We start from the raw sequence: 25,534 nt of genomic DNA on the forward strand, positions 1-25,534 counted from the left end.
GAAATGGATTCAGGCACCACAACATTCCTGTGGCATCAGTAGAGTTGAAACCCCCAGAAGTGACCCCCTTTTTGAAAACTAGACCCCTCAAGGAATTTACCTAGGGGTATAGTGAGCTTTTAGTTTTTAAGGAAACCTTTTATAATCAGGCGGAGAAAGTGAAAATTTAGTTTTTTTCTTAAAATTTCTACTTTATTTAAAAAAATAAATAAATAGCCATTTGACAAGGAATAAAGAGATAAAAGCACCTCACAATGTATTTAGCAGTTTCTCCGTAATCAAAAAACATCCCATATGTGGTCCTAATATACTGTTTGGGCACTCGGCAAGGCTCAAAAGGGAAGAAGCGCCATTCAGCATTTTTAGCACAGATTTTGCTGGAATTATGTTCAGACACAATGTCACATCTGCACGCACCTGTGGTATCAGTACAGTAAAAATCCCCCAAAAGTGACCCCTTTATGGAAACTAGACCCCTCAAGGAATTTATCTAGGGGTATAGTGAGAGTTTAGACCCCATAAGTGTTCAAGGAAACCTTTTAGAATCAGGCGGAAAAAGTGAAAATTGACCGTGTAATTGGGAACGATTTCGGGTCATTTGCCTTAGCGGTCGTTTAAGATCGTTTATCGTTAGTTGTCGAAAAATTGCTTGGTGTAATAGTACCCTTAGTATATTGGTCCATGATCTCTGGGCAGAAACCAGGGGGAAGGGAGGAGGTGACACTTAGGGTGTGGGGGAGTATTTGTGTGTTTGGGGGTCGGGGGGGGGGGGGTGGTTTTAGGGTGGTGGGAGACTGAGGAGAGGGAAGAATTCTGGAGTTTTGGGCTGTACTATTGATTGATGGCTCTCTTCACCATTCACCAGATTTCTTTCCAGCTGCTGTCCCATGGGATTTCATTCATTCCCCTGCTGTATGATCGCTGTCAGAGCTTACTGCTGAGAAGTATAGTAGAATATCGTTTGCTTCTATTATGTGTAGCACTGTAAATCTAAGCTCTGAGAGGGATAATACAGCAGGGGAATGAATGAATGAATGAAATCACATGGGACAAATGCTGAGACTTCTCTAAAGAAAGCCATCATTCAGTAAACTACAGCCTAGCTGTAGAATAGAAGACATCACTGCTTCTACTATGTGTAGTACAGCACTTCTAAGCTCTGACAGGGATCATACAACAGGAGGGTGAAGGAGATCCCATGGGATTGCTGCCGAAACTTATAAAGGTAAGAAACATTGAGAAATTTCAGCAGCAATCCCATGGGATCTCCTTCACCCTCCTGTTGTATGATCCCTGTCAGAGCTTAGAAGTGCTGTACTACACATAGTAGAAGCAGTTATGTATACAGTAAAACCTCGGAGTTCGAACAATTCGGTATTTGAACTAAATTTCCCCTTGAAGTTTTGCTCGGTATCCGAACAAAACCAGGGGGATAACTGTCAGCTAAACTGATGTTCAGCTGACAGTTAGAGGTGTTTGGGAACAGTGAGAGGCATTGTTCCCTATGGGAACTTACAGCTCGGTTCCCGAACTGCTTGGTTCTGGAACAGCCTTCCAGAACCGATTATGTTCGAGAACTGAGGTACCACTGTATACTACAGCTCTTATTCTTGCTTTAGTGACTGCTATCCTGTAGTTTACTAAATGATTGCTTTCTTTAGCTGTCCCAGCTGCTGTTTCATGAGATTTCATTCATTCATTCACCTGCTGTGTGATCACTAGCAGAGCTCAGATTTACAGTGCTTAGAGTTGTAGCATATTAGAGAAGATAGGCTGCTTCTACTATGTGTAGCACTGTAAATCCAAGCTCTGAGAGGGATGGTACAGCAGGGGAATGAATGAAATCTCAGAGGACAGATGCTGGGACAGCTAAAGAAATTCATCATTTAGTAAACTATAGGATAACAGTCACTAAAGCACTGGTGCAATTTACCTGTACCCCAATGAAAAAGCATTCCAGTGCTCCAAAGACCCAAACCCTTCTCTCTTACACCATGACAAATCTATGCCTGATGGACAGTACTGAGTGTGAGCCTAGCATAAGGGTCCATTCACACTACGAAATTTGAAGCTAAGTCCCCTTGAAATTCTGCCTGTCCTACTGATTCAATGGGATGTCTCGCACTCCACCCAAAGGATGGACATGTCAATTCTTTGGGCAGAGGGCGGAGTGCAGGTGAGACATCCTATTAAATCAATGGGACAGATGGAACTTCAAGGGGACTCCGCAGTGCGCACGTTACGTGAATTTCTGTGCTAATTCCGTAGTGCTCGGACCTTTCCTATCTGTCGGATCCCACCGCCATGTATACGTCTAGTAGACGGTCCCGAGCCTGACCCACTATACAGCTCTCTAATAGGATCTCTACTTCCATGGTCTTCACCAGAGTACGCCCTCTCTGAATACTGTGGTGAAACTAAACAGTACTCTTTTTAAGTCTCCGAAATCAATGAAACACTTGTTCTCATGGCAAACATCAGTGTTGACGCCAGTGTAAGTGATACACACGTCTCCGTGTGTGAGATCCTCCATGAGGAGGAATGCCCACACATCAGCCGTCCTCCACCGTCAGGCATCCATCTGCACGGTCTCACACTGTAACGCGCATGCTCACAACGAGACAACGCCTTCCCCCGCAATAGCCAATCGCAGTCCTTGTCTCTAACACTATGTGGCTGTGAACGGCGCTGCCATTGGTGCATACGAGCGCTTCGCCCACCAGTGAGGTGTGAGGCGTTTGGCGGGTCTGCACGGGACCCGGTAGTGTGCAGTACGGAGCCCGGTGTCGGTTTCCGTGGCAGTCAGTTCTCCTGTCCTCACTAATACAGGAGTGTGCCGGCATTCCTACAGACTGCTAACCAGGTAATAGAGCCGCCTCACTAGGTGACAGCCCGGGTTGTCTGTGGCGACCCAGCCGGCTCTGTTGTGGTCATTTTTTCTTAAAGGGGCCTTGCACTTTTAATCCTATGAAGCTGAAGTACTACTATATGATATAACAACCCTGTTGTGACACACACCATATGTGACAGATAGGGCTCCTGATAGGCCGGTACACATCACGGTGTATATCATGTAATGTGACGACAGCCTGCAGCATTCCTGTGTCCATACCTGCCAGGACTCCCTACTGCTGCCAGGACTCCCTACTGCTCCAGCCACCAGTAATCAAATGCACAGCGCATGATTTTAGACAAAATGTGCATGCAATGCGCTTATGAGAAACTGACCGTAAAGGAGAAATCCGCTGCCTTTTTTTCCCTTCAAAAGGTCCACTGCCACCAGTTCGATTTCCCGGTCCCCCAGCGTCTGAGTGGGGACCCGGGTTGTGATATGTCAGGCCCGCTCAGCCAGTCAGCAGCCATAGCGGGGTCCCGTCTCCTCTCTGTAAGAAAAAGAGTCAGGCTCTATAGACTTACGTTATGAGTCCAACTCTTTTTTTTTTTTTCTAACACAGAGCAGGAGTGGACCGTGTTGCAGCTCTTCACCTGATCCATATGATCGGGGACAAGTAAGAGATCACAGGGGTCCGACCTCCATGCCACCCATCAATCTCCAGATTGGCCGAGTAGTGCTGTACTTTGCTCTCTCCAGCGGCTCCGTAGGGAATCAATAGAGCCGTAATTCACATGCCAGCCTGCGGCTGTGTTCAAAACAAAGGTGCCAGAGGCTGATCCGCAGATCACCGGGCTACCGAGGTCAGACCCCCTGTGATATCTTACTTGTCCCCATCCTGTTGATAAGTAAGTTATAATTGTGGCAAGTACGTTTTAATTGAGGATTCTCTTCAATATAGCATTTGAAAAATTAAAGCCGTATTTTCATCGGAGCTTGTTTGCTTCTATCAATAGGCTAAGTCCGTGTTTTACAATTGTAGCCCTCAAGTACTCCAAACAGATCATGTTTTAAGGATTTCCTTAGTCCATGTCACTAGTGATATAACTATAAGTGAGAAAGCCTCAAATCATGACCTGTTGGAAAACACTGGGCTAGGGGATAACAAACTGATTGCTGGGGCCCCAACAGTTCAGAGAACAGAGACTCAATCGCCCCACAGTTCACTGCTCTGAACATTTAGTGGCCCCTTAGAGAAAGGAGTACATTCACATTAAGCGCTTCATTCATTGTGGGGCAATTGCATCCTTGTTCTTGGGATTGGTGGGTTTCGGACCCTCAGCAATCAGATATTTTAATATGCTCAGATGTGAATAGCGATGTTTATGTCTTGCCCTGTCTTCCCCTGTCTATATTTTGCCCTATGAAACAAAGTATTTTAAACATGTTTGCTTTTCAGTTGATGATGGCAAAAAGTGACAATGACCTTTTCTTTGTGAAATTTGTGAAAACACCAGATAATACGGATTTCTTCTATGAAGCACACGAGGTGAGCAAGTTACAGTTAGGGATACTACTACTTTTCGTGCAATTGCCAGTTTTGACTCCTATCCCTCAGTCCAGTAAGTATTATTTTCTAGGCAGATGTAAGCTTAAGTCATCCTCTGTTTTATGATTTGCATACTGAAACATATGCAGAGTCTTACATTACTCGCTTGTAATGTCTAGTTTAGAGAAACCATATCAATCCAGTGGTATGGAAGGTTTGCATGGCTAAGCGCTGTGCACCTTAGTCTCTGCGTGGTTCTTCTTGGGAAGCTGAGAAATTTGAAAACTGAGTGAGCTGTGTACAGATATGTAAAGGAGAGGTGCGCAGGGGAAAAAAAGGAACACAGCACTCAGGCAAGCTCTTTTGCCTTTTTATTGTGGTCGTAAGGGAGGGTCGTGATGCTTAGACCTCCGGAAAACAACTTCTGACATGTTAATGACGTGGCAGGTTATTTGAGTTTGGGTACTAGAGATGAGGGAACCTCGAGCATGCTTGAGTCGATCCGAACCCAAACTTTCGGCATTTGATTAGCGGTGGCTGCTGAAGTTGGATAAAGCCCTAAGGCTATGTGGAAAACATGGATATAGTCATTGGCTCTATCCATGTTTTCCAAACAACCATAGAGCTTTATTCAAGTTCAGCAGCCCCTGCTAATCAAATGCCGATCGTTCGGGTTCGGATCGACCCGAACCCGGTTCGCTCATCTCTATTGGGTACCTCTTTTAGCGGTTTCCATGGAGAGGCTGAAGAGGTGACTGGTATGAAAATAGAGTATGTTGACCAATGACTTTTCTTTTTCCTAAGCTGGTAGTGGTGTGCATTTCTTCATAATATTGCATAAGAACAGCAAAATAAAAATGCATTTTTATTTATACCATTTTATCACATTTTTTGTTCTGTGCTCTCTAACTCACTCATTTCTTTGTTGCTCCAGGAAATAAAGGCATTTCAGTCTAATGAATATCTTCATATGATTGATGACAAAGAAGCTCTTGCCCTAAAGGAGAAAGATAAGTCTCTTTACATATGTGATCCATTCAGTGGTCCTGCTTTCAACCATCTTAAGAAGGTATGTCAGTTTGTAAGATCTCTGTAAAACGTTTCTTTAGTACTGGTGCTGTTATGTTTTAAAAGTGATGGCATATCTCTAAGATATTTTATTAGTTTATGATCGAGAGGGGCATGACCTCTGGGAGCCTCACTGCTCCTGAGAGAGAACGGTCTGCAGTGCTGGGTTATTATTAGACCTCTGTGCAGAGCAGCACTGGAAGATGCAGCCTGTGCCATTCATGTCAGTGGAGCTGTTCTGTAGTGTGAAGCCTTTAAAAGGGAAACAAGTGCTGTATCAGTGCTTAATACGGAAATACCTCTTTTAAATATATTTTACTAATGCAAATATGAAGTATGGTTTTAACAATTGTTGATTCAGCTTGGTTGTAGAATAGTTGGACCCCGGGTTGTTATATTCTGCATGAAACATCAAATATGTGTTCCCCGTGCTGAATATCCAGTCTTCAACATGACAATGGCTGACGTCAAAATTTCATGCACAAGTCTCGAGAAAGAAACCAGGGTAAGTGTTTGCAGTTGTTTTAAACCTCTCAGGTTAAATTGTTTGCAGTTGTTTTAAAGGGAACCTGTCACCCCCTGTGCCGGGGTGAAGGCCGCCCGACATCTGACATTATATGTCAGAAAAAAATTTATAAAAAGCGATCATAATTTTTCTGTTACACCAATATGATATTAATAAAAACTAGAGATCATGCCGCAAAAAAAGACACCTCAACCAGCCCTGTAAGTGGAAAAATAAAAGGGCTATGGCTCTTAGATGGTGAAGAGGAACATTGCATTAATTTGACCCGGACATCTGGCATCAAAGGGCTCTTTCTTGAAGGGGTTAATACGAGTGGCTAGAACTTCAATGTTCCACGAGAGCCACTTGATATGTGGGGCTTAAAGACTTTGTTTTTACGCCATTCGCCCTGGGGTAAAACTGACATGTTATGTATGTTCCTCAAGTCGTTACGATTAAAATGATATATAACATGTATAACTTTTCTTGTATCTGATGGCCTGTAAAAAATTCAAACCATTGTTAATAAATATATAGGTTCCTTAAAATCGCTCCATTCCCAGGCTTAACTTTTATCCTTTGGTCTATGGGGCTGTATGAGGTGTATTTTTTGGGCCGTGATGTTTACTTTCTATCAGTACCTTGATTGCACATATATGACTTTTTGATCGCTTTTTATTAAATTTTTTCTGGATTTGATGCGACCAAAAATGCGCAATTTTGCACTTTGGGATTTTTTTGTGCTTACGCCGTTTACCGTACGAGATCAGGAAAGTGATTAATAGTTCGGGTGATTACGCACGCGGCGATGGCAAACATGTTTATTTATTTACTTTTATTTAAAACCTGGGAAAAGGGGGGTGATTCAGACTTTTATTAGAGGAGAGGGCTTTTTACTAATAACAATACTTTTTTTTTTTTTCTTACACTTATACTAGAAGCCCCCCTGGGGGACTTCTAGTATATACACTTTGATCTCTCATTGAGATCTTTGCTGTATACTTATACAGCAAAGATCAATGAGATCGGCACTCGTTTGCTTTCGGCTGCTGCAGCCGAAAACAAATGAGGGCCGAGCCGGGGACGGCACCATCTTGGAGCGGTCCCCGGCCGGCAGCAGGTACGGAGATCGCTCCTCCGGGACAACGTCCCGAAGGAGCGAACTCACCCACTAGACACCAGGGATAAGCTGCGTCCGGTAATCGGATGCAGCTGTCATGTTTGACAGCTGCATCTGATTACTGTATTAGCGGGCATGGCGATCGGACCGTGCCCGCTAATAACCGCGGTCCCGGGCTACAAGGGGCACCCGGAACAGCGGCGGTTCATAGTGGGGTCGCCGCGCGGCCCCACTCTGAACACCTCTTACGGGCGCATGACGTACGGGTACGTCATGCATCCTTAAGAGGTTAATGATAAAGAGGGTGGGGAGGAGGGACGGAGGGGTGGTGCAAAGTTAGGGCACAGATACTCCCGTTGGGCACAGGGCTGCAAGTTTAAAAGTTGTTTTTTAGGACAATAACTGCATCACCTGCCGAACGGACCCCAGGCCAGATCTTGGATTAAAAGCAGCTACCTGAAGGTACAAGTGGTTTGGGGGGTCAGATTGTGGGTACAGAGTCGCTTTAAGAACTCTCTAAGGGGTCATTTAGATGCAAATTACCTAACATTACAAGTAGGGCTGGGCGATATGGCCTAAAATTTATATCACGATATAATTTGATGCATGCACGATATAACGATATATCACGATATATAATTATAAATATATAGGGGAGGGCTGATGACTGGCAAGGGGGGGTGATAACTGGCACAAGGGTGGGGAGGGCTGATGACTGGCAAGGGGGGCTGATAACTGGCACAAAGGCTTCAGCCCCCTTTGTGCCAGTTATCACCCCCCTTGCCAGTCATCAGCCTTCCCCTGTGCCATCAGCCCATCCTGTGCCAGTCATCAGCCCTCCCCTGTGCCAGTCATCAGCCCCCCCTCCCTTGTGCCAGTTATCACCCCCCCTTGCCAGTCATCAGCCCTCCCCTATGCCTTCAGCCCCCTTTGTGCCAGTTATCACCCCCCCTTGCCAGTCATCAGCCCACCCTGTGCCATCAGCCCCCCCTTGTGCCAGTCATCAGCCCCCCCTTGTGCCAGTCATCAGCCCCCCTTGTGCCAGTCATCAGCCCCCCTTGTGCCAGTCATCAGCCCCCCTTGTGCCAGTCATCAGCCCCCCTTGTGCCAGTCATCAGCCCCCCCAATCCCCGCCCCCCCGGTGCCAGCCATCTCACCCCTCACTGTTTTCCAGGCATTTCATGTGCCAGCCATCATGTCCCCCCAGCCAGGGCCATCATCAGCCCCATGCCAAGCCATCTGCCGCCCGCCCCCGACCCCTCTGCTACTTACCTTTCCTGCAGGGCTGGCTGATGGAGTCCGTGAGGCGAGACGGGCCGCGTCTTCTTCCCAGCATGCACTGGGAGACCTGACGTCACACGCATCAGCGCGCTAGCGCGCTGACAATGCGTGAACGGAAGGCCCTGCAGCGCGGTACCACGGAGCGGTAAGTGAGAAGCTTATTCACTACCGCTCCGTGGTATATCGCGATATGACGATATGCCAAAAATCCATATCGTCAACCGAATTGATGACGATATTTTGGCATATCGTTTATATCGCCCAGCCCTAATTACAAGTCCTTTTTCCTGTTAATAATTATAGTGCTTGCCTATAGCAACCATGTCTGACTGACATCACAATAAAAAATATTAATGTTATTACTTACCTGTCTATGCTCCCCGATGTCGTCCTGGCTTTTCACCACTCACATCAGCCACCACTAAAGCTTCTAAACACAAAAGTGCAGTGACTGGCAGCTCAGCCAATCACTGACTGAGACGGGATAGTAATTGACTGAGCGTTCTTTTACCACCAAGTTATCACCAAATAACTTTATTTTCTATTTACTTTCATCAGCCTCCAACTGTGCATTGCTCTGTGTAATAGGAGATGTGTGGTCACTTGCTAATTAAAGACAACAATAAGCTGATGTCCAGCTCCTTGGCTGATCAATGTCTTTTTTACATGGAGCGATATCTACCTAACTGCCTGCCTGGCCAGATAATCGCCCTTTCTAATAGGGCCCTAAAGGGGAAAGTAGAAATGTTAATATGTTGTGAGAATCTGGTTGTTGATTGTATGTTCTAATTTTATTATGTGTTATGTATCCTTGCAGTAAAAACTTTTTCTTTTTATTAGGAAGAAGTTCATCAGTATGTGCAGTTGATGGGTGGCAGTGTCTACAGGGATCTGAATGTTTCAGTCACTCACTTAATTGCTGGAGAAGTTGGCAGCAAAAAATATCTTGTGGCAGCCAGTCTAAAGAAACCCATTGTTTTGCCTTCATGGGTAAAAGTCCTGTGGGAGAAGTCCCAGCAAAGGTAACCCCCAAGTCATGGCTGTTACATTAGTCATTTTGTTGTCTATTTATTGTTATTTGTTGTCTAACTTTACTTGTTTCTCTCAAAGGATAATTAGTTACACAGATGTTGATATAGAGGAATATTTATGTCCCATCTTCCTTGGCTGTACCATCTGTGTGACTGGATTAAGCAGTCTAGATAGAAAGGAGGTTCAGAGGCTTTCTTCTCTTCATGGAGGGCAGTATACTGGTCAGCTTAAAATGAATGAGTCCACACATCTTATTGTGCATGAGGCTAAAGGTATGTATTTTTTGTTAGTACTTTCAAATACGTTGTTTGGTTATAAAACTATTCATAATATACATAAAAACACGAGATTGACAGCTGTCAAAGGATAGCTTGGGTAGCTTTATCAGGGAGTGACTGACCTTAGATAATATCTGCATTATAAATGTATGTTTACTGGTAGACTTTTTTTTTTTTATGGCTTGGTGTGCACTGAATACATTCACAAAGAAAAGTAATATGTCTTTTGTTGGCGGGGCAATATAAGCCTGGCACTGATCTTCTGTGCAGAATATCACAGGAACTTGTATGTTGTATGACAGCGGGGCCCCTGCTCTAACTATCAAGAGGAGAGAAACCTTCAATCGTGATAATTTGGTCCTAAGATGGTGTGGTCAAATCACAATAGTGATTGTGGCATTTAAGGGCTTTTGTCATCCTACCGGCACTGGATGACACAATAGCTGAGATGCCAGTGGGGCCGCAGGGGAGTGAGGGCAGAATGCAAAGATGCTGAGCTGAATTAGGTCTGCCTCTTTGGAACTCCCACTGAGATCACAGACTGTTCCAGGGACAATCCACAAGCCCTAGAGCCATCTGTGATCTGAGTGGAAGACATAGAAGCTAGCTGAGAATACTCACCAGCTGTAGCATGCTCCCCCTGGTCTCGGCCCTTGAGTGACGTAACAGCCATCCACCGTTCCGAATTGAAGGTCAGTAACCTACAAAATTAGCTGTCAAAAATAGGGACATAGTATAGGGCACAAATCTGAATGTAAGTAATTTTGCTAATGAAAAGCATTTAACAGTTATAAAAAACCTTACCAGGGAAGAATACCCCTTTAACTCTAGGAGGGTGACTCTTCTTACACAAATTCACTGCATATTTTTGGAACAAAAGTCTAGACTGCTGCAGCCAGACTATCAGGTAAGTGACTGCACATTGGAACCCAGTTTCCGCAGCGGCAGGGTGCACGCTGGGGAGAGGGAGGGAAGACAGGGTGCGCGGCAGTGCGCTTTGCCCCCTCTCCTCTCTCCCCTGCCGCTGTCACAAGATTGTAACAGCGGCAGGGGACAGAGAAGAGGGGGCAGACATAGGGACATCAGCTTATGGGATCATTATGATCCCATAAGCTGAGTTCCAAAAACGACCTTGGCATTGAGGAATCAATGACCCATGGTCGTTAAAGGGGTACTTCGATTTTTTTTTTTGCAATATATTATTTTAATAAAAGAGCTGTCCTGTATCTGAACAAGGGGTAATATACCCCAAAATTAGTTCTATTTGGACCTAATAAACTAGAGTGTGGATTACTCAGTGGACCATGTAATGGTTGTATGAGGATTGAGCGGCAGCAGTAGGGGTTGACATTGGGCTTCTTTGCTGCCACCAACGTGTGTTGGGAATTGGCGGGGTCTCTAAGCTTTTTAGTTCTTAGACCCCCTCTCTGATCAAGTGCTGCCACTCAGTGCTATACAGAACAGGGTCCTGCTGCTCTTCATACATTCTTTTCAGGGATTACATTCTATTGGCCATATATACAATGTATAGAACTTGCATCAAAAAATGAATGCAATATTTGTTGACTTTTTTACATTTTTCATTTCCTAGGTCAGAAGTACGAGTGTGCTAGAAAATGGAATGTGCATTGTGTCTCAATCCAGTGGTTCTTTGACAGTATTGAGAGAGGATTTTGTCAGGATGAGACCATGTACACTATGGTGCCTGTTTTATCAGCTAAGACTATGCCAGAGACCTCTACTCCCACGAGTAGCTCCATTAGACCAAATAGTAAGTAAACTGAAGGAAAGGCTTCCTCGGGAAAATTACTTAAAGAGAACCAATCACCTAAATATAACTGTCCCTATTATGACAGTACATCTCTCCCTAAGTCTATTCATGAAGATACAGACTGCCTTTGCAGTCTGTATCTGTATACTTTACCTGATCCTCTGTTCCCTGGCTGTTCCGGTGAGCGCCGCCATCTTGATGACGTCACTTGCGTTCCAGCTGTGCGTTCCAGCGTGACGTCATCAAGATGGCGGCGCCGCCGGAACAGCCAGGGAACAGAGGATCTGGTAAAGTATAAAGCTACAGACTGCAAATGCAGTCTGTATCCTCATGAAGTCTATCTATGAAGATACAGACTGCCTTTGCAGTCTGTATCTTTATACTTTACCAGATCCTCTGTTCCCTGGCTGTTCCGGCGGCGCCGCCATCTTGATGACGTCACGCTGGAACGCACAGCTGGAACGCAAGTGACGTCATCAAGATGGCGGCGCCGCCGGAACAGCCAGGGAAAAGAGGATCTGGTAAAGTATAAAGATACAGACTGCAAAGGCAGTCTGTATCTTCATAGATAGACTTCATGAGGATACAGACTGCATTTGCAGTCTGTAGCTTTATACTTTACCTATCCTCTGCTTCAGTGCCGCAAGGCCGGGCACCGCCATCTTGATTACGGGCCTTGCGTTCCACCGCTGGAACGCAAGTGACGTAATCAAGATGGCGCCGCCGGCCTTGCTGCACCGAAGAAGAGGATTAGGTAAAGTATAAAGATACAGACTGCAGAGGCAGTCTGTATCTTCATAAATAGATTAGAGAAGAGGGACTTTAGATAATACACAGCGATCTTGCGCTGTATAGCGCGAGATCACTGTGTGTTAACAGAGCGGCAGGCAAAGGATATTGGGAACCTTTCCTGCCACTCTGCATGACGGGAGTTTCCTGTCTCGCGCCGGCTCTTTTGAAAAGAGCCGGCTCGAGACAGGAAAGTAAAAAGGGAATAATTCAAAAACGTGACAATAAAAATAATTAATTATATTTGCAAATGTCAATTAAATTATGATTTGCATCTAATTAAGGAATAAAAAAATTTTAACTTTCGTCCATGATTGGTTCTCTTTAAGAAACAATACAAAGAAATACGTGTTTTATTTGACTAGGAAATAATATCTTGCTATTCACTTGCAGCAAGCATTACTTTTTAAATCTAACAAATACTGTACATACTCTTGTGTTCTACAGATCGGGCATTGTCTGATGTCAGCCATATTTCTAACATAAGTACTAGCTGTGTAAATGAATCTGCCTTTACTTCAGTGATGATTACAAGACTGGAGCCTCCAGCAGACACTCTTGAAACTTTGGACATAAGTTCTTTACACGCTCCAGAAGATCTTCTAGATGGTTGTAAGGTGAGTATATTAAAAGGTTGTTTTTTTATCAGTATTGCTGCATTGTAGGCTTCTCATCATCATGATGACTTAAGATGTTGGTATTATTTTCCTCTACTTGCATGATACAGCATAGCATTTACTTACGTCAGCCATACGTTTATATGCAGTCTTACTGTTGTTGCCTGTGCAGTCAGAATGTGTTACTGACATGAAAGGGGTTTTAATGTGTGCAGGCCTGCTTCAGTGTGATCAGCCCCGCGCACATTAGTGTCCCAGGAGTCGGGGATATTGACAGGCAGCTGTGATCGCACAGCTACCTGTCATTAACTTCTTTATCTCCACAATCTATAGCAATCGCAGAGTTTAAAGGGGTAGTGTGGCGCTCAGCAATTATTCACAGAATAACACACATTACAACTTTATACAACTTTGTAATGTATGTTATGTCTGTGAATCGCCCCCTTCCCGTGTCCCCCCACCCCCGCACATGTACCCGGAAGTGTGGTGCGATATACATACCTGACGCATGTCGACCTAGGGCTGGGCGATATTGGCCTAAATCAATATCGCGGTTTATCGCACATGTAGCCGCGGTAACGATAATTGAACGATAATTATGACACACCCCTTTTTGCAAACCACACCCACTTGCCGTGCCAAACTGGCAATATTTTGATTCAAAAAAAGTTAAAAAGAACTCACTGAGCAGCAACCCATGGTTAGTCTATTATCATTATTATTATTTGTCATTATTAGGGGGTCTCAGCAGAGACCTGGACATGTGTATATACAGGTATACACCCTCTACAGGGTATACACAGGTCACAGAGGGATAGGTGTGTATGACTATATGGGGGGGATGGATTGGGGTGTATTACTATACAGGAGGTTGGGATCAGGTTACAGGACTATACAGGCAGCACATAGGGATAGGGGGCAGATAGGGGTGTATGACTATACAGGGAGGGCAGATAGGGGTGTATGACTATATACAGGGGGCGGATAGGGGTGTATGACTATACAGGGGGGGCGGATAGGGGTGTATGACTATATACAGGGGGCGGATAGGGGTGTATGACTATATACAGGGGGCATATAGGGGTGTATGACTATACATAGGGGGGCGGATAGGGGTGTATGACTATATACAGGGGGCGGATAGGGGTGTATGACTATACAGGGGGGCCGGATAGTGGTGTATGACTATATACAGGGGGCGGATAGGGGTGTATGACTATACAGGGGGGGCGGATAGGGGTGTATGACTATACAGGGGGTGGATAGGGGTGTATGACTATACAGGGGGGGCAGATAGGGGTGTATGACTACACGGGGGGCGGATAGGGGTGTATGACTATACAGGGGGGGCGGATAGGGGTGTATGACTATACAGGGGGGGCGGATAGGGGTGTATGACTATATACAGGGGGGGCGGATAGGGGTGTATGACTGCATAGGGGGGCGGATAGGGGTGTATGACTATGCATAGGGGGCGGATAGGGGTGTATGACTATACAGGGGGGCGGATAGGGGTGTATGACTATACAGGGGGCGGATAGGGGTGTATGACTATACAGGGGGGGCAGATAGGGGTGTATGACTATACATAGAGGGGCGGACAGGGGAGTATGATTATACGGGGGGTGGACAGGGGTGTATGACTATACATAGGGGGGCGGATAGGGGCGTATGACTAAACAGGGGGGCGGACAGGGGTGTATGACTATATACAGGGGGGGCGGATAGGGGTGTATGACTATGCATAGGGGGGCGGATAGGGGTGTATGACTATACAGGGGGGGCGGATAGGGGTGTATGACTATACAGGGGGTGGATAGGGGTGTATGACTATAAAGGGGGCGGATAGGGGTGTATGACTACAGGGGGGGCAGATAGGGGTGTATGACTACAGGGGGGGCGGATAGGGGTGTATGACTATACAGGGGGGGGGGCGGATAGGGGTGTATGACTATATACAGGGGGCGGATAGGGGTGTATGACTATACAGGGGGGGCGGATAGGGGTGTATGACTATATACAGGTGGCGGATAGGGGCGTATGACTATGCATAGGGGGGCGGATAGGGGTGTATGACTATATACAGGGAGCGGATAGGGGTGTATGACTATACAGGGGGGGGCGGATAGGGGTGTATGACTATATACAGGGGGCGGATAGGGGTGTATGACTACAGGGGGGCGGATAGGGGTGTATGACTATACAGGGGGCGGATAGGGGTGTATGACTATACAGGGGGGGCAGATAGGGGTGTATGACTATACATAGAGGGGCGGACAGGGGTGTATGATTATACGGGGGGCGGACAGGGGTGTATGACTATACATAGGGGGGCGGATAGGGGCGTATGACTAAACAGGGGGGCGGACAGGGGTGTATGACTATACATAGGGGGGCGGACAGGGGTGTATGACTAAACGGGGGGGGCGCGGATAGGGGGGTATGACTATACGGAGGGGTGAAAAGGGGCGTGTAACTTTACATGAGGCACATAGGGATGGCAGGCGGATAGGAGAGTATTATACAGGGAGGTGCATGCTGGTACCTGTAGTCCCCTCAGTAACAATACAGGGCTGTAATATAGGAGGAATGGATGTGCTGCAGCAGGCAGGATACCACACACAGCTATAAGTTATCCTGCCTGCTGCAGCCCATTATTCCTCCTATGTTACAGCCCTGTATTGTTACTGAGGGGACTACAGGTACAGCTGCTCCTCCAGCTATGACATGCCGGCGTCACTGCACACACAGCACAATAACATGTGCAGGGACGCCGGTATCAGAGCGGGAGGTGGAGGAGCAGCAGGGCCCAGGTGACAATGCCGCCCGACCCGCCCCCCGCCCGTCTGAGCGCCCTTAGCCCCACCCGTCCGGTCCCAGGCCCCGTCCCGCCGCACCTGTCCATCCATGCGCCCACCCGTCAAGTCCGGCGCCCCTGCACACACAGCACATTGACATGTGCAGCGCTCGCAGGCCGGGGGGGGGGGGGGGGGGCTCGGACAGGACTGGTGCCGGGGAGGGCAATGTCAATGTGCAGGGACGCCGGACGGGACCGGACTTGACGGGTGGGCGCATGGATGGACAGGTGCGGCGGGACGGGGCCTGGGACTGGATGGGTGAGGGTGCTCGGACGGGCGGGGGCGGGTCGGGCGGCATTGTCACCTGGGCCCTGCTGCTGGTAGATACCGGCAGATACCGTCCTGGCTAAGTTGAGGTCGGTTAACCGACGCCAGTGACGGTATCGGTATTATGCGGTATACCGCCCAGCCCTATGTCGACCCCCGTCTTCTGTCGTTGCAATCTTCGGGAGGCATGCCGACCCCCTCTGCAGCATCATCAGCTGCTCAGCCGCGATTGGCTGAGTATAACTGTGCTGAGCCAATCGCGACTGAGCACAGTTATGACACGGCAGAGGGGGGGCCGGCAGGAGCGGGTCGGCTGGCCTCCCGAAGATTACGTCTTTGAAGAAGATGGCGGACGGGGTCGGTCGACACGGATCAGGTATGTATAGCACACAACACTTCCGGGTACACGTGTGGGGTGGGGGGGACACGGGAAGGGGGCGATTCACAGACATAACATACATTACAAAGTTGTATAACTTTGTAATGTGTGTTATTCTGTGAATAATTGCTGAGCGCCGCACTACCCCTTTTAAGGGAGTCAGTGACAGGAGAAGAACTTGTCACTGACTGCGCCCAGTATAAAATAAGAAGCACTATTTCTATAATAAGTGAGTTCATAAAATGGATCATTCAGGCACTTTTCAAATTAATAACTACGTATAGATCTATAAAAAAAATAAAGGGAACACTTAAACCACCCAATGCTCATAAATTGGTGTTGTTCTTACAGCCTAACATAGTGCAGGACGATTGACGTTTTCCAGATATCATCAGGATTGGCAGATTCGACATTGCCACCCTGTTCTCTTTAAGAGCTAAGATCCTCAGAACCATTGTGTGACCATACGCAGATGCAGTGGGCCCTGGGTTCCATCTGATGCATGACAATGCTAGGCCTCATATGGCTCAAGTTTTCCAGCAGTTCCTGCATGAGGAAGGGATTGATACTATAGAATGGCCTGCTCGTTCCCCAGACCTGAATCCAATCGATTACATCTGCTACATCATGTCTTGTTCTATCCATTGTAACAACGAGAAGAAAGAGGAATATAGGGCATAACAGTCAGACTCACTCCTGAAGTATTAATAAAATAGCTTTATTATATTGACTAATTAAGTAAAAACATTTAAAACCTCTTTTGTTTTTAGATGATTTTACTAATGTAGTCTGTATAATAAACCTATTTTCTTAATACTTCAGGAGTGCGTCTGACTGTTATACCCTATATTTCTCTTTCTTTTCTGTTACTGTCTACTGTATTATAGGTTTGTCAACAGCACCCAGACCTATTGGCTTTACTAAGGGTTCCCACCTCTTCCTATATTTATTCTATCCACCAACGCCACGTTGCACCACAGACTGTCCACGAGTTGATTGATGCTTTCCAGGTCTGGGAGGAGACCCCTCAGGAGACCATATACTGTCTCATCAGGAGCATGCCTATGTGTCGTAGGGAGGTCATACAGGCATTTGGAGGCCACACACACAGAGTCTCATTTCCTTGTATTGAGGCATTACCACTAAAGTTGGATCAGCCTGTAATTTGATTTTCCACTTTGAGTTTGAATATCATTCCAAATCCAGACCTCCATGGGATATTTTTTATTTACATCGATCATTTTAATGTTTTATTATTCTCAATGTAAGAAAAAAGCTTCCCTTACGTCCTATTAGCCTCAAAACAGATGGGGTGTTCTCTGCCCCTATGAGCTTACAGGACGAAGGAATTTTAATGAGATCAGACCTGTAACTCCACCCCCTGAGGCTAAATCCTGGCGACCCCCTTTACCTCAGTTATTTCCTTTCGTCCCTTGAAGCTCATAGGACGTCTGTGATCATCTTAGTAACATTCAAGATTCATCTCTTCTTATTTTCAGGTTTCTTAGTCCTCTGCTGTGCTGCAGTGTGTAGCACTATGCTTAGAATTCATTTTCGGCGCTCCTGCTGACTTTGGTAGCCTATCGGCGTTTTAGGTCTCCTGTCAGGGGCACCACCATCTTTTACGGGTCCAGCGTTACCGGAAGTGACGTCACGCCGGAATTACAGGCCCTAGGCTCGGCAGAGCCATATGTATCCTTCTTCACTGACAGTTATTTTTAGATACTTACCATCTTTTAGACCCAAGGTACTTTCACAGATGATTTTGAACCAATCAATTCTCTTACCGGTGTTTTCTCATCCGTCACAAGAGGAACAGGACTTCACCTCACTTGATGAAGTTCGGGCTCTTCGGACATACCTTTCTAGGGTGATGGAATTTAGAAAGGAAGAAAATTAGCTTATCCTGTTTCACAGGAAATTCAAAGGCAAAAAGGCCTCCAAGCCTTCTGTCTCTAGGAGGATAACGAACTGTATAAGAACTTGTGATGACTTGGAAGGACTCCAGCCACCAGAGTTCTTAAAAGCTCATTCTACAAGGGCAGTATCCACATCCTGGGCCGAGAGATGCTCGGTTCCCATTGAAAATATATGCTTATCCGCAACTTGGACTTCTCCTTTGATGTTCAAACACTAGACTTAAACTAGATGTTCAACCCGTCTAGACTCCATCCTGATAAAGCATACAGAGTTTGCTAAATTAGTGTTCAGCGCTGTATCTACAGAGTGCCCTCCCAGTGGGGGTATTTCTTGCTAGATCCCTATCTGTTGTGAGGCTAATAGGACGTAAGGGAAGTTAACATTTTATTATGTTAATGTGTTTTCCCTGAGTCCTATTAGCATCACACGAGTGCCTCCCTGTTGACTACTTTAAAATTAACTGAGGTAAAGGGGGTCTGACACCAGGATATAGCCTCAGGGTGTGGCGTTACAGGTCTGATCTCATTAAAATTCCTTCGTCCTGTGAGCTCATAGGGGCAGAGAACACCCTTCTGTTGTGATGCTAATAGGACTCAGGGAAAACACATTAACTTAATAAAATTAACTTTTTTTTTTCATCCCCTTAGTGTTACAGAGGCTTGTCTTTGATTAGAAATGGTCCATGGTGAATTTAAAGGGTTACTGTTGTTTCACAAAACTTTTGACATGTCATAAGTTTTGATCGGTCCGGGTCTGAGTGTTCAGAGCGCATGGCACAGTGTTCTCCTGGCTCTGTCATCTGATCAGTCGGACTTAAAATGGTGCTCTATGGAGCCCGACTGATCACGTGACACAGAGTGGGGAGAGGGCACCGCTTATTGCTGTCGTCTTCCGGCTCTACCTCCCGATCGGTACTGGTCTGAACACTCAGATCCCAACCAATCAAAACCAAGACCCCGACCAATCTCTGTGACTTGTCAAAAGTTTTGTGAAACCACAGTGACACTTTAAAGGCAATCTGACAGCAGCATGGGGAATTCTCAGTATTCATTAGGGGCCTAATAGGAGTAAAAGGGCAGCCATTTCAGTTCCCCAAGGGGTAAAGTACTGCCTCGATTGCATTTTATTAAAACATCTATTTTATAAACGCACTAGGGAGAGATATATTGAAAGTGCAGTATGTAAGCTTACGAATGGTGCGGAGAACCGCACATAGAATAAGGAGGTGACAATATCACTTTAAAATACTGGGTTTATTAACTTCAATTTTCGTATAGGTTGTTGTCCTGAATGCTTCACTTACTTATGTACGCATGGGGTTTAGTTTTTCACATGTGTATTCTCCATAGATATATGTGTGTGGTTTTGGAGGAAGGAAACTGGATAAGCTGAGGAGGCTCATTAACAGCGGAGGGGCTGTACGGTTTAATCAGCTCACCGGTGACGTTACCCATGTTATAGCTGGAGAAAATGATGAGGAACTGAAGCAGTTTTTTACCAGGACTGATCACAGGTTTGGAGAAAAATGTCTGATTTTTGTGTTTTACACCTGCGGGTCATTCCCTCAAACAAGAGGCAGCAGTGCTTAGGTGAGCACTGTGCCCCTTTTCTGTCTGCTCATCACTGCTTTGCATGGAGTGGTATTCAGATTCACTGAAAGTCCATAGAAAATCTCAGCACCCAACATTCTTCTGGTTGCTGGATTAAATGAGATCTGTCAGCTGCAATTCATGTTCCAAACTGCTGATATTTTTAGCTGTTGGGACAAGGAGACACATGGTACCTTTCATATATCCAGATGGGCTTCCATAATGTAGAAAAATGCTTTTATTACCTGGTACAAAAGGTTAGAAAGGTTGGGAATTACAGTAGATAGATTTCCTTTAAAGGGGGATTTTTTTCTCTCATAAATCAACTGGTGTCAGAAAGTTTTATATAGATTTTGTACTTCTATTTAAAAATCTCATGTCTTTTAGTGTAGCAAGTCCCCATAGAAAACATTTCCTGTTTTGGACAGTCCCTGTCATGGACAGAGGTGGCAGCAGAGAGCAACCTGTCAGACTGGAAAGCATACACCACTTCCTGCAGGATATACAGCAGCTGATAAGTACTGGAAGATTTGAGATTCCAGTACTTATCTGACACCAGTTGGTTTAAAAAAAAAAATGGCCAGACTTCCCCTTTAGGGTGCCTTTACACATACCGAATTTGCAGCAGATTTAAATTTTTATTCTGCTGCGAGTATGTAACCCGGCCCCTTTAACCTTCCGCAGCCCGCGCCCAGAGCATACATTACCTGCTCAGCAACACGGCTACATGTGCCAGTCAGTGCTGCTGTGAACTGATTGGCTGATGGGGACTGACGGGAGCCAGGAGCCTCACATGCAGCCGCGGCGTCGAACAGGTAATGTAAGCTCCAGGCTGCAGGGGGTTAAAGGGCCGTGTTACATACTGGCAGCGGAATGAAAATTCTGCTGTGGTTATGTAACCCCATTCAACTTCACTGTACAATGATTTGCAGCGTATTTCGCTGCAAACTTGCATTGTGAAATCCGCTGCGAATCCAGTATGTGTGAAGCTACTCTTAGGGTATATTCACACGAACGGGCTCGCAGCGAGATTCTCGCTGTGAGCCCGGCAGGTCCTGGCAGTTCCCATACACTACATACTTGCTGCGGTCTGAACGACCGCAGTGAGTATGTAATTATTCCGCCCTTAACCCCTCCTGCTCCCGCCCGGCTCCCCCGCTGTAAGCATACATTACCTGTCCTTCCTGCACGGGTCCGGCGTCCTGCTCTCCTGTCCGGCCAATTAGTGTGTTGCCCAGCCGCAGCCACTGATTGGCCGGGTGGGAGAGCAGGACGCCGGACCCGTGCAGCAAGGACAGGTAAAGTATGCTTACAGCGGGGGAGCCGGGCGGGAGCAGAAGGGGTTAAGGGCGGTATAATTACATACTCGCTGCGGTCGTTTAGACCGCAGCGAGTATATAGTGTGTGGGAACTGCCAGGACCTGCCGGGCTCGCAGCGAGAATCTCGCTGCGAGCCCGTTCGTGTGAATATACCCTTAAACAGAAAAAGAACTTCCACCTGACTGCTACAGTCTTCTGAAGTTGCTTGCAGCATACATATTCTACTTTCTCAAGAACTGCTGTATCTGAGATTACAAAGAAAAACACATTCTTTTTGTAAAGTGACTTTCATTGACTTGTGACAGGCCTCAATTTTACTGACCAATTTTGTATCAGTGGTCTAAGGCACATTTGTTGCTGTACATCCACTGTATACATTAACAAACCAGCAGAATGATATACTGGTGTATATTGCCACATACCTGAGCTGTGCCCATTCATTTAATTAGACCAAACTTCGTCTACCAGTAACTGTGTTGGTCTGTTTCCAAGCATGAATGGTAATTTTTGCAGGTCTCAAAAGTGCAGAAATGGACCAAACTTATTCGCTGGTAGACTGTTTGGTCCATTGAAAAGAGTGGGCTAGGCTTAGGTATGCAGCACTGTATGTTGGCATACCCTTTTGGAAGTATGCAATTTTTTTAAGAATTTGTTACTTTCTCTTACATTCACGTTACACAGTTGTAGTTATTACACTGCTCTGGTCATTTTGTTAGGTTTTGTTTTTATTTCAGGCCTTACGTTCTTACTGTACAGTGGTTATTAGACAGTTTTTCTAAAGGGGTCCTGCAAGCTGAGGACACTTACTTTCACTCCTCTTATATGCCTGCTGAAATCCAAACTCCAGCACTACCTGTTGTCAGTTCCTCTGTTCGGAAGACGAGCAGTAAATTACCAAGACCAGACAACCAGGCTCAAGCTGATGAAGACCTGCTGTCTCAGTACACAGAAAATGATTCCACTCTAAGTAAGATTGCTTTGACATGCTTTTCTACATTTTGCAACTAAGGGTAGCTTCACACGTACTGGATTTGCAGCGGATTTCACTCTGCTAGTTTGCAGCAAAATCGGCAGCGAATCCTGGTACAGTGAAGTTCAATGGGGTTACATATGCGCAGTGGAATTTTTATTCCGCTGCGAGTATGTAACGCGGCTCATTTAACCCCCTGCAGCCCGCGTCTGGAGCATACACGGCAGCATGTGAGGCCTTCGGCTCCCGTTGGTCAGCATCAGCCAATCAGAGCTGCCCGTGCAGTGATTGACTGTTGTGGAATGACGGGAGCCTCACATGCAGCGTGCGGCCGAGCAGGTAATGTATGCTCCGGGTGGGGGGGATTAAAGGGGCTGGGTTACATACTCGCAGCGAAATGAAAATGAAACCCATTGGACTTCACAGTACAGAGATTCACAGCGGATTTCGCTGCAAACTCGCAGCGTGAAATCCGCTGTGAATCCAGTACGTGTGAAGGCACACTAAAGGACATATTTCTTTGGCAGAAATGTAGTATTACCATTGTTTATGGCTTTGCTTTTCCAGTAGATTCAAGAAGCCATGAGACTGCAAAGCAGAATACTATATCACAATTTAGTGTACAGGGTGACATGTCCTCTTACAACAGCCAAAGTGGCTTTGGAGAAACTTCTACAATCATGGAAGGGGGCTTGTTCAGTCGGAGAAGGTTTTTGGTTCTGGGTTTTGTTGATGAGGATGAAGCTTGCATAACAGATATAATAAAGAAGAATGCTGGTAAAGTGTTGTCTGTGCAGAAGAGAATGATTGCGGATTATGCTGTGGTTCCTTTACTTGGATGTGAAGTGGAGGCTACAGTTGAAGAAGTGGTAACTAATGCCTGGCTGGTAAGCAATAACTGTCTTTGTTTGTTTTCTTCATTTGAAGCTGATTTTTAAATGTAATGCTTTTTTTTTTTAGCCACATGTTGATTCAGCCTGTTTTGATGCTATGTTCTTATACCACTCTGGAAATCATTAGTAAAGTAGAGGTCAGTTAGGAGATCAGTGATCATGCAGCTGGGGCCAAATGTTTAAAAAGGGAATCTGTCAGGACCCTAATAGGTACAGAGCTGCAGATAGGTGTGGCACATCCACTTTCAAGGAAAAGGCTACAGGCAGATAGCTGTGGCACTTCAGCTTCCTGGCAGCGGTGGTGGAATGGGATAGGTCAGTATTTGTCACTGGCATGTCCCCCCAGCATAGTAAAATATAATTTTATCCCGAAATATCCCTTTACCGCTGTGTTAACTTTTGAACTTTTTTTTATTTTTATTTGTGACATTTATGTCTGTTTGCCGAAATTGCAAATTTTCTGTAAAATTTAGCCAAAATGGTCTTACTACATTTGCACAATTTGCAGGAACGTCACAGTAAAAACCCCATCTGTGAACACAGCCTAAGGAGCTTTTCAGGTGTTGTTCCTTGCCATGAAAAAATGTTTTAATCACGAAAACCAAATTTCCACTGTATTTTAGCACTGCCTCAAAATGACCTGCTAACATAATTTCATCTGATTTGCTCAGACGGAAATCATACCTGCTTTTACAGAGTACAGTTTAGTTGTGGTTCTTGCTGCATCTTTGAGGTCAACACCAAGTGTGGATCATAATAAATTAGGTTATATAAAGAACAGATGCTACGTCCAACTTTTTTTTTTTTGTTTAATTCATTATGATCTACACCTGGTTATGGGCTCAGTAAAAAGAGCAACTTAACTGCACTGTGTGTTTGTTTACACACACAGATTTATCTGACAGATTTTTGAAGCCAAAATCAAGAATAGATTTAAAAACAGGTGAAATCTCAATCTTTCCTTTAAGACTTGTTCCGTTTAAAGTCTGTTTCTGGCTTTGGCTTCAAAAATCTGTCACATAAATCTGTGTAAACACACCATAAGGGAAGTCTTATCAAGGTCCAACAGCTGATATAATTCATATAGCATTACTACTTGGGGTGCCTTTACACAGAGATTTATCTGACAGATTTTTGAAGCCATCTCAGTCTTTCCTCTATGACCTGTTCTCTGTTTATAGTCTGTTCCTGGCTTGGGTTTAAAAAATCAGTCAGATAAATCTCTCTGTGTAGAGGCATCCTTACTAATCCCCCATGTGCTATTTTGTGGGAAAGTGTCCGCACCGATGCATTGCAACAGCAGGGTCACAGTTCAGAGAGGAACCCAGGAAGTAATCATAGATGCATATGGAAATAATATGGTATAGTGATGTAAGCTACTTTACTTAAAACAGCACATTTGCACTGCCTTGCATATTTGTATGTCATACATATCTGATTTTACCTCCTTTACTTCATGACACAACACCTTTTATCCATTTAGTATTCGTATGAAATGAATGTAATACTAGATCAGCAAAAAAAAAAAATCCATTGCAAGAGTCAAGAGTCTCCATTGAAACATTGCCCCTAAAAAATTTGAATATGCAAAAACAGGATCCATGGAGCCACAGGTGCGCGTCTCAAAACACGGGAATAGCCACATATCCCTTCTGGGAAGGAAACCCGTTGCCAAATGGTGCCTCCCAGTGGGAAGATCACCAAACCATCTTGATACGTAGCCGCTTAAAGAGGTTGGCCTCAATTTCCTTGTCATGTCGCAATACTCGCAACTGAGTTAGACTATGGCATAAAAGGGGCTTCCCTGGTACTTCCCTATTTGTGTCCCAATACTCACAACAGAGTGGGACTTAAGGGGCTACGTATCCGGGTGGCTTGGTGCTCTCCTCACTGGGAAGCACCCTTGGCAACATGCTTTCCTTCCTAGCAGGGATATTGGGCTATTCCTCTGTTTTGAGACTCGCAACTGAGGCTCCATGGACCCTGTTTTTGTATATGTATATCATAAGCAATCATAAACATAAAAAATTTAAATCTTTGTAGTCTGAAGGAAAGAAGAGACATGGTCAAAATCTTTAAATAAGGACTAAATAAGGAGGGAACCAAAAAAATGAATGCAGGAACCAAACAACCTGAGGTTAGTTGGTTACTGAAAAATAGTAGATGTTTGGAATATCCAGGAGATGTGGTTGTTAAATCCACAGTAAGTGAATGTAAACATGCCTGGGATAAACCATTTATCCTAAGATAGAAATAAAGGAAATATTAGGCAAGCTAGATGGACCACGTGGCCTTTTTTGCTCAAAATCTTGCTAAAAAAAAAATCAGCACCTCCAGATAAAATTGAATGCGTACACAGATGCACACTGCTAGTTTACCACTAACCAGGACTGTGGCGTTGGAAGGCCTCAGCTCCGACTCCTGATTTTTATCAATGTCCGACTCCAGCTCCTTCACAAATGGCCAGTCAGTCACCAGGGGACTTATTTATCAAA

General features: G+C 45.4%; 1 protein-coding gene across 2 annotated transcripts in view; it reads left to right on the forward strand.

The window, feature by feature from the left end:
* The first annotated feature begins 2,719 nt into the window (after nucleotides 1-2,719).
* TOPBP1 (DNA topoisomerase II binding protein 1) overlaps nucleotides 2,720-25,534 on the forward strand; it is a 60,532-nt gene continuing 37,717 nt past the window's right edge. The window contains exons 1-11 of one of the 2 annotated variants that reach the window (XM_069958342.1): nucleotides 2,720-2,863; nucleotides 4,293-4,382; nucleotides 5,317-5,451; nucleotides 5,812-5,955; nucleotides 9,197-9,378; nucleotides 9,467-9,660; nucleotides 11,258-11,437; nucleotides 12,674-12,843; nucleotides 19,617-19,780; nucleotides 21,911-22,143; nucleotides 22,714-23,033. In XM_069958342.1, coding sequence (XP_069814443.1) covers nucleotides 4,296-4,382; nucleotides 5,317-5,451; nucleotides 5,812-5,955; nucleotides 9,197-9,378; nucleotides 9,467-9,660; nucleotides 11,258-11,437; nucleotides 12,674-12,843; nucleotides 19,617-19,780; nucleotides 21,911-22,143; nucleotides 22,714-23,033 — 1,809 coding nt within the window. In that variant the 5' untranslated portion in view covers nucleotides 2,720-2,863; nucleotides 4,293-4,295. The remainder of the gene's footprint in view (nucleotides 2,864-4,292; nucleotides 4,383-5,316; nucleotides 5,452-5,811; nucleotides 5,956-9,196; nucleotides 9,379-9,466; nucleotides 9,661-11,257; nucleotides 11,438-12,673; nucleotides 12,844-19,616; nucleotides 19,781-21,910; nucleotides 22,144-22,713; nucleotides 23,034-25,534) is intronic. The other variant, XM_069958343.1, reaches the window with a different exon arrangement.

Source organism: Dendropsophus ebraccatus, chromosome 2 (genome assembly GCF_027789765.1).
Source record: "Dendropsophus ebraccatus isolate aDenEbr1 chromosome 2, aDenEbr1.pat, whole genome shotgun sequence".
Taxonomy (NCBI): Eukaryota; Metazoa; Chordata; class Amphibia; order Anura; family Hylidae; genus Dendropsophus; species Dendropsophus ebraccatus.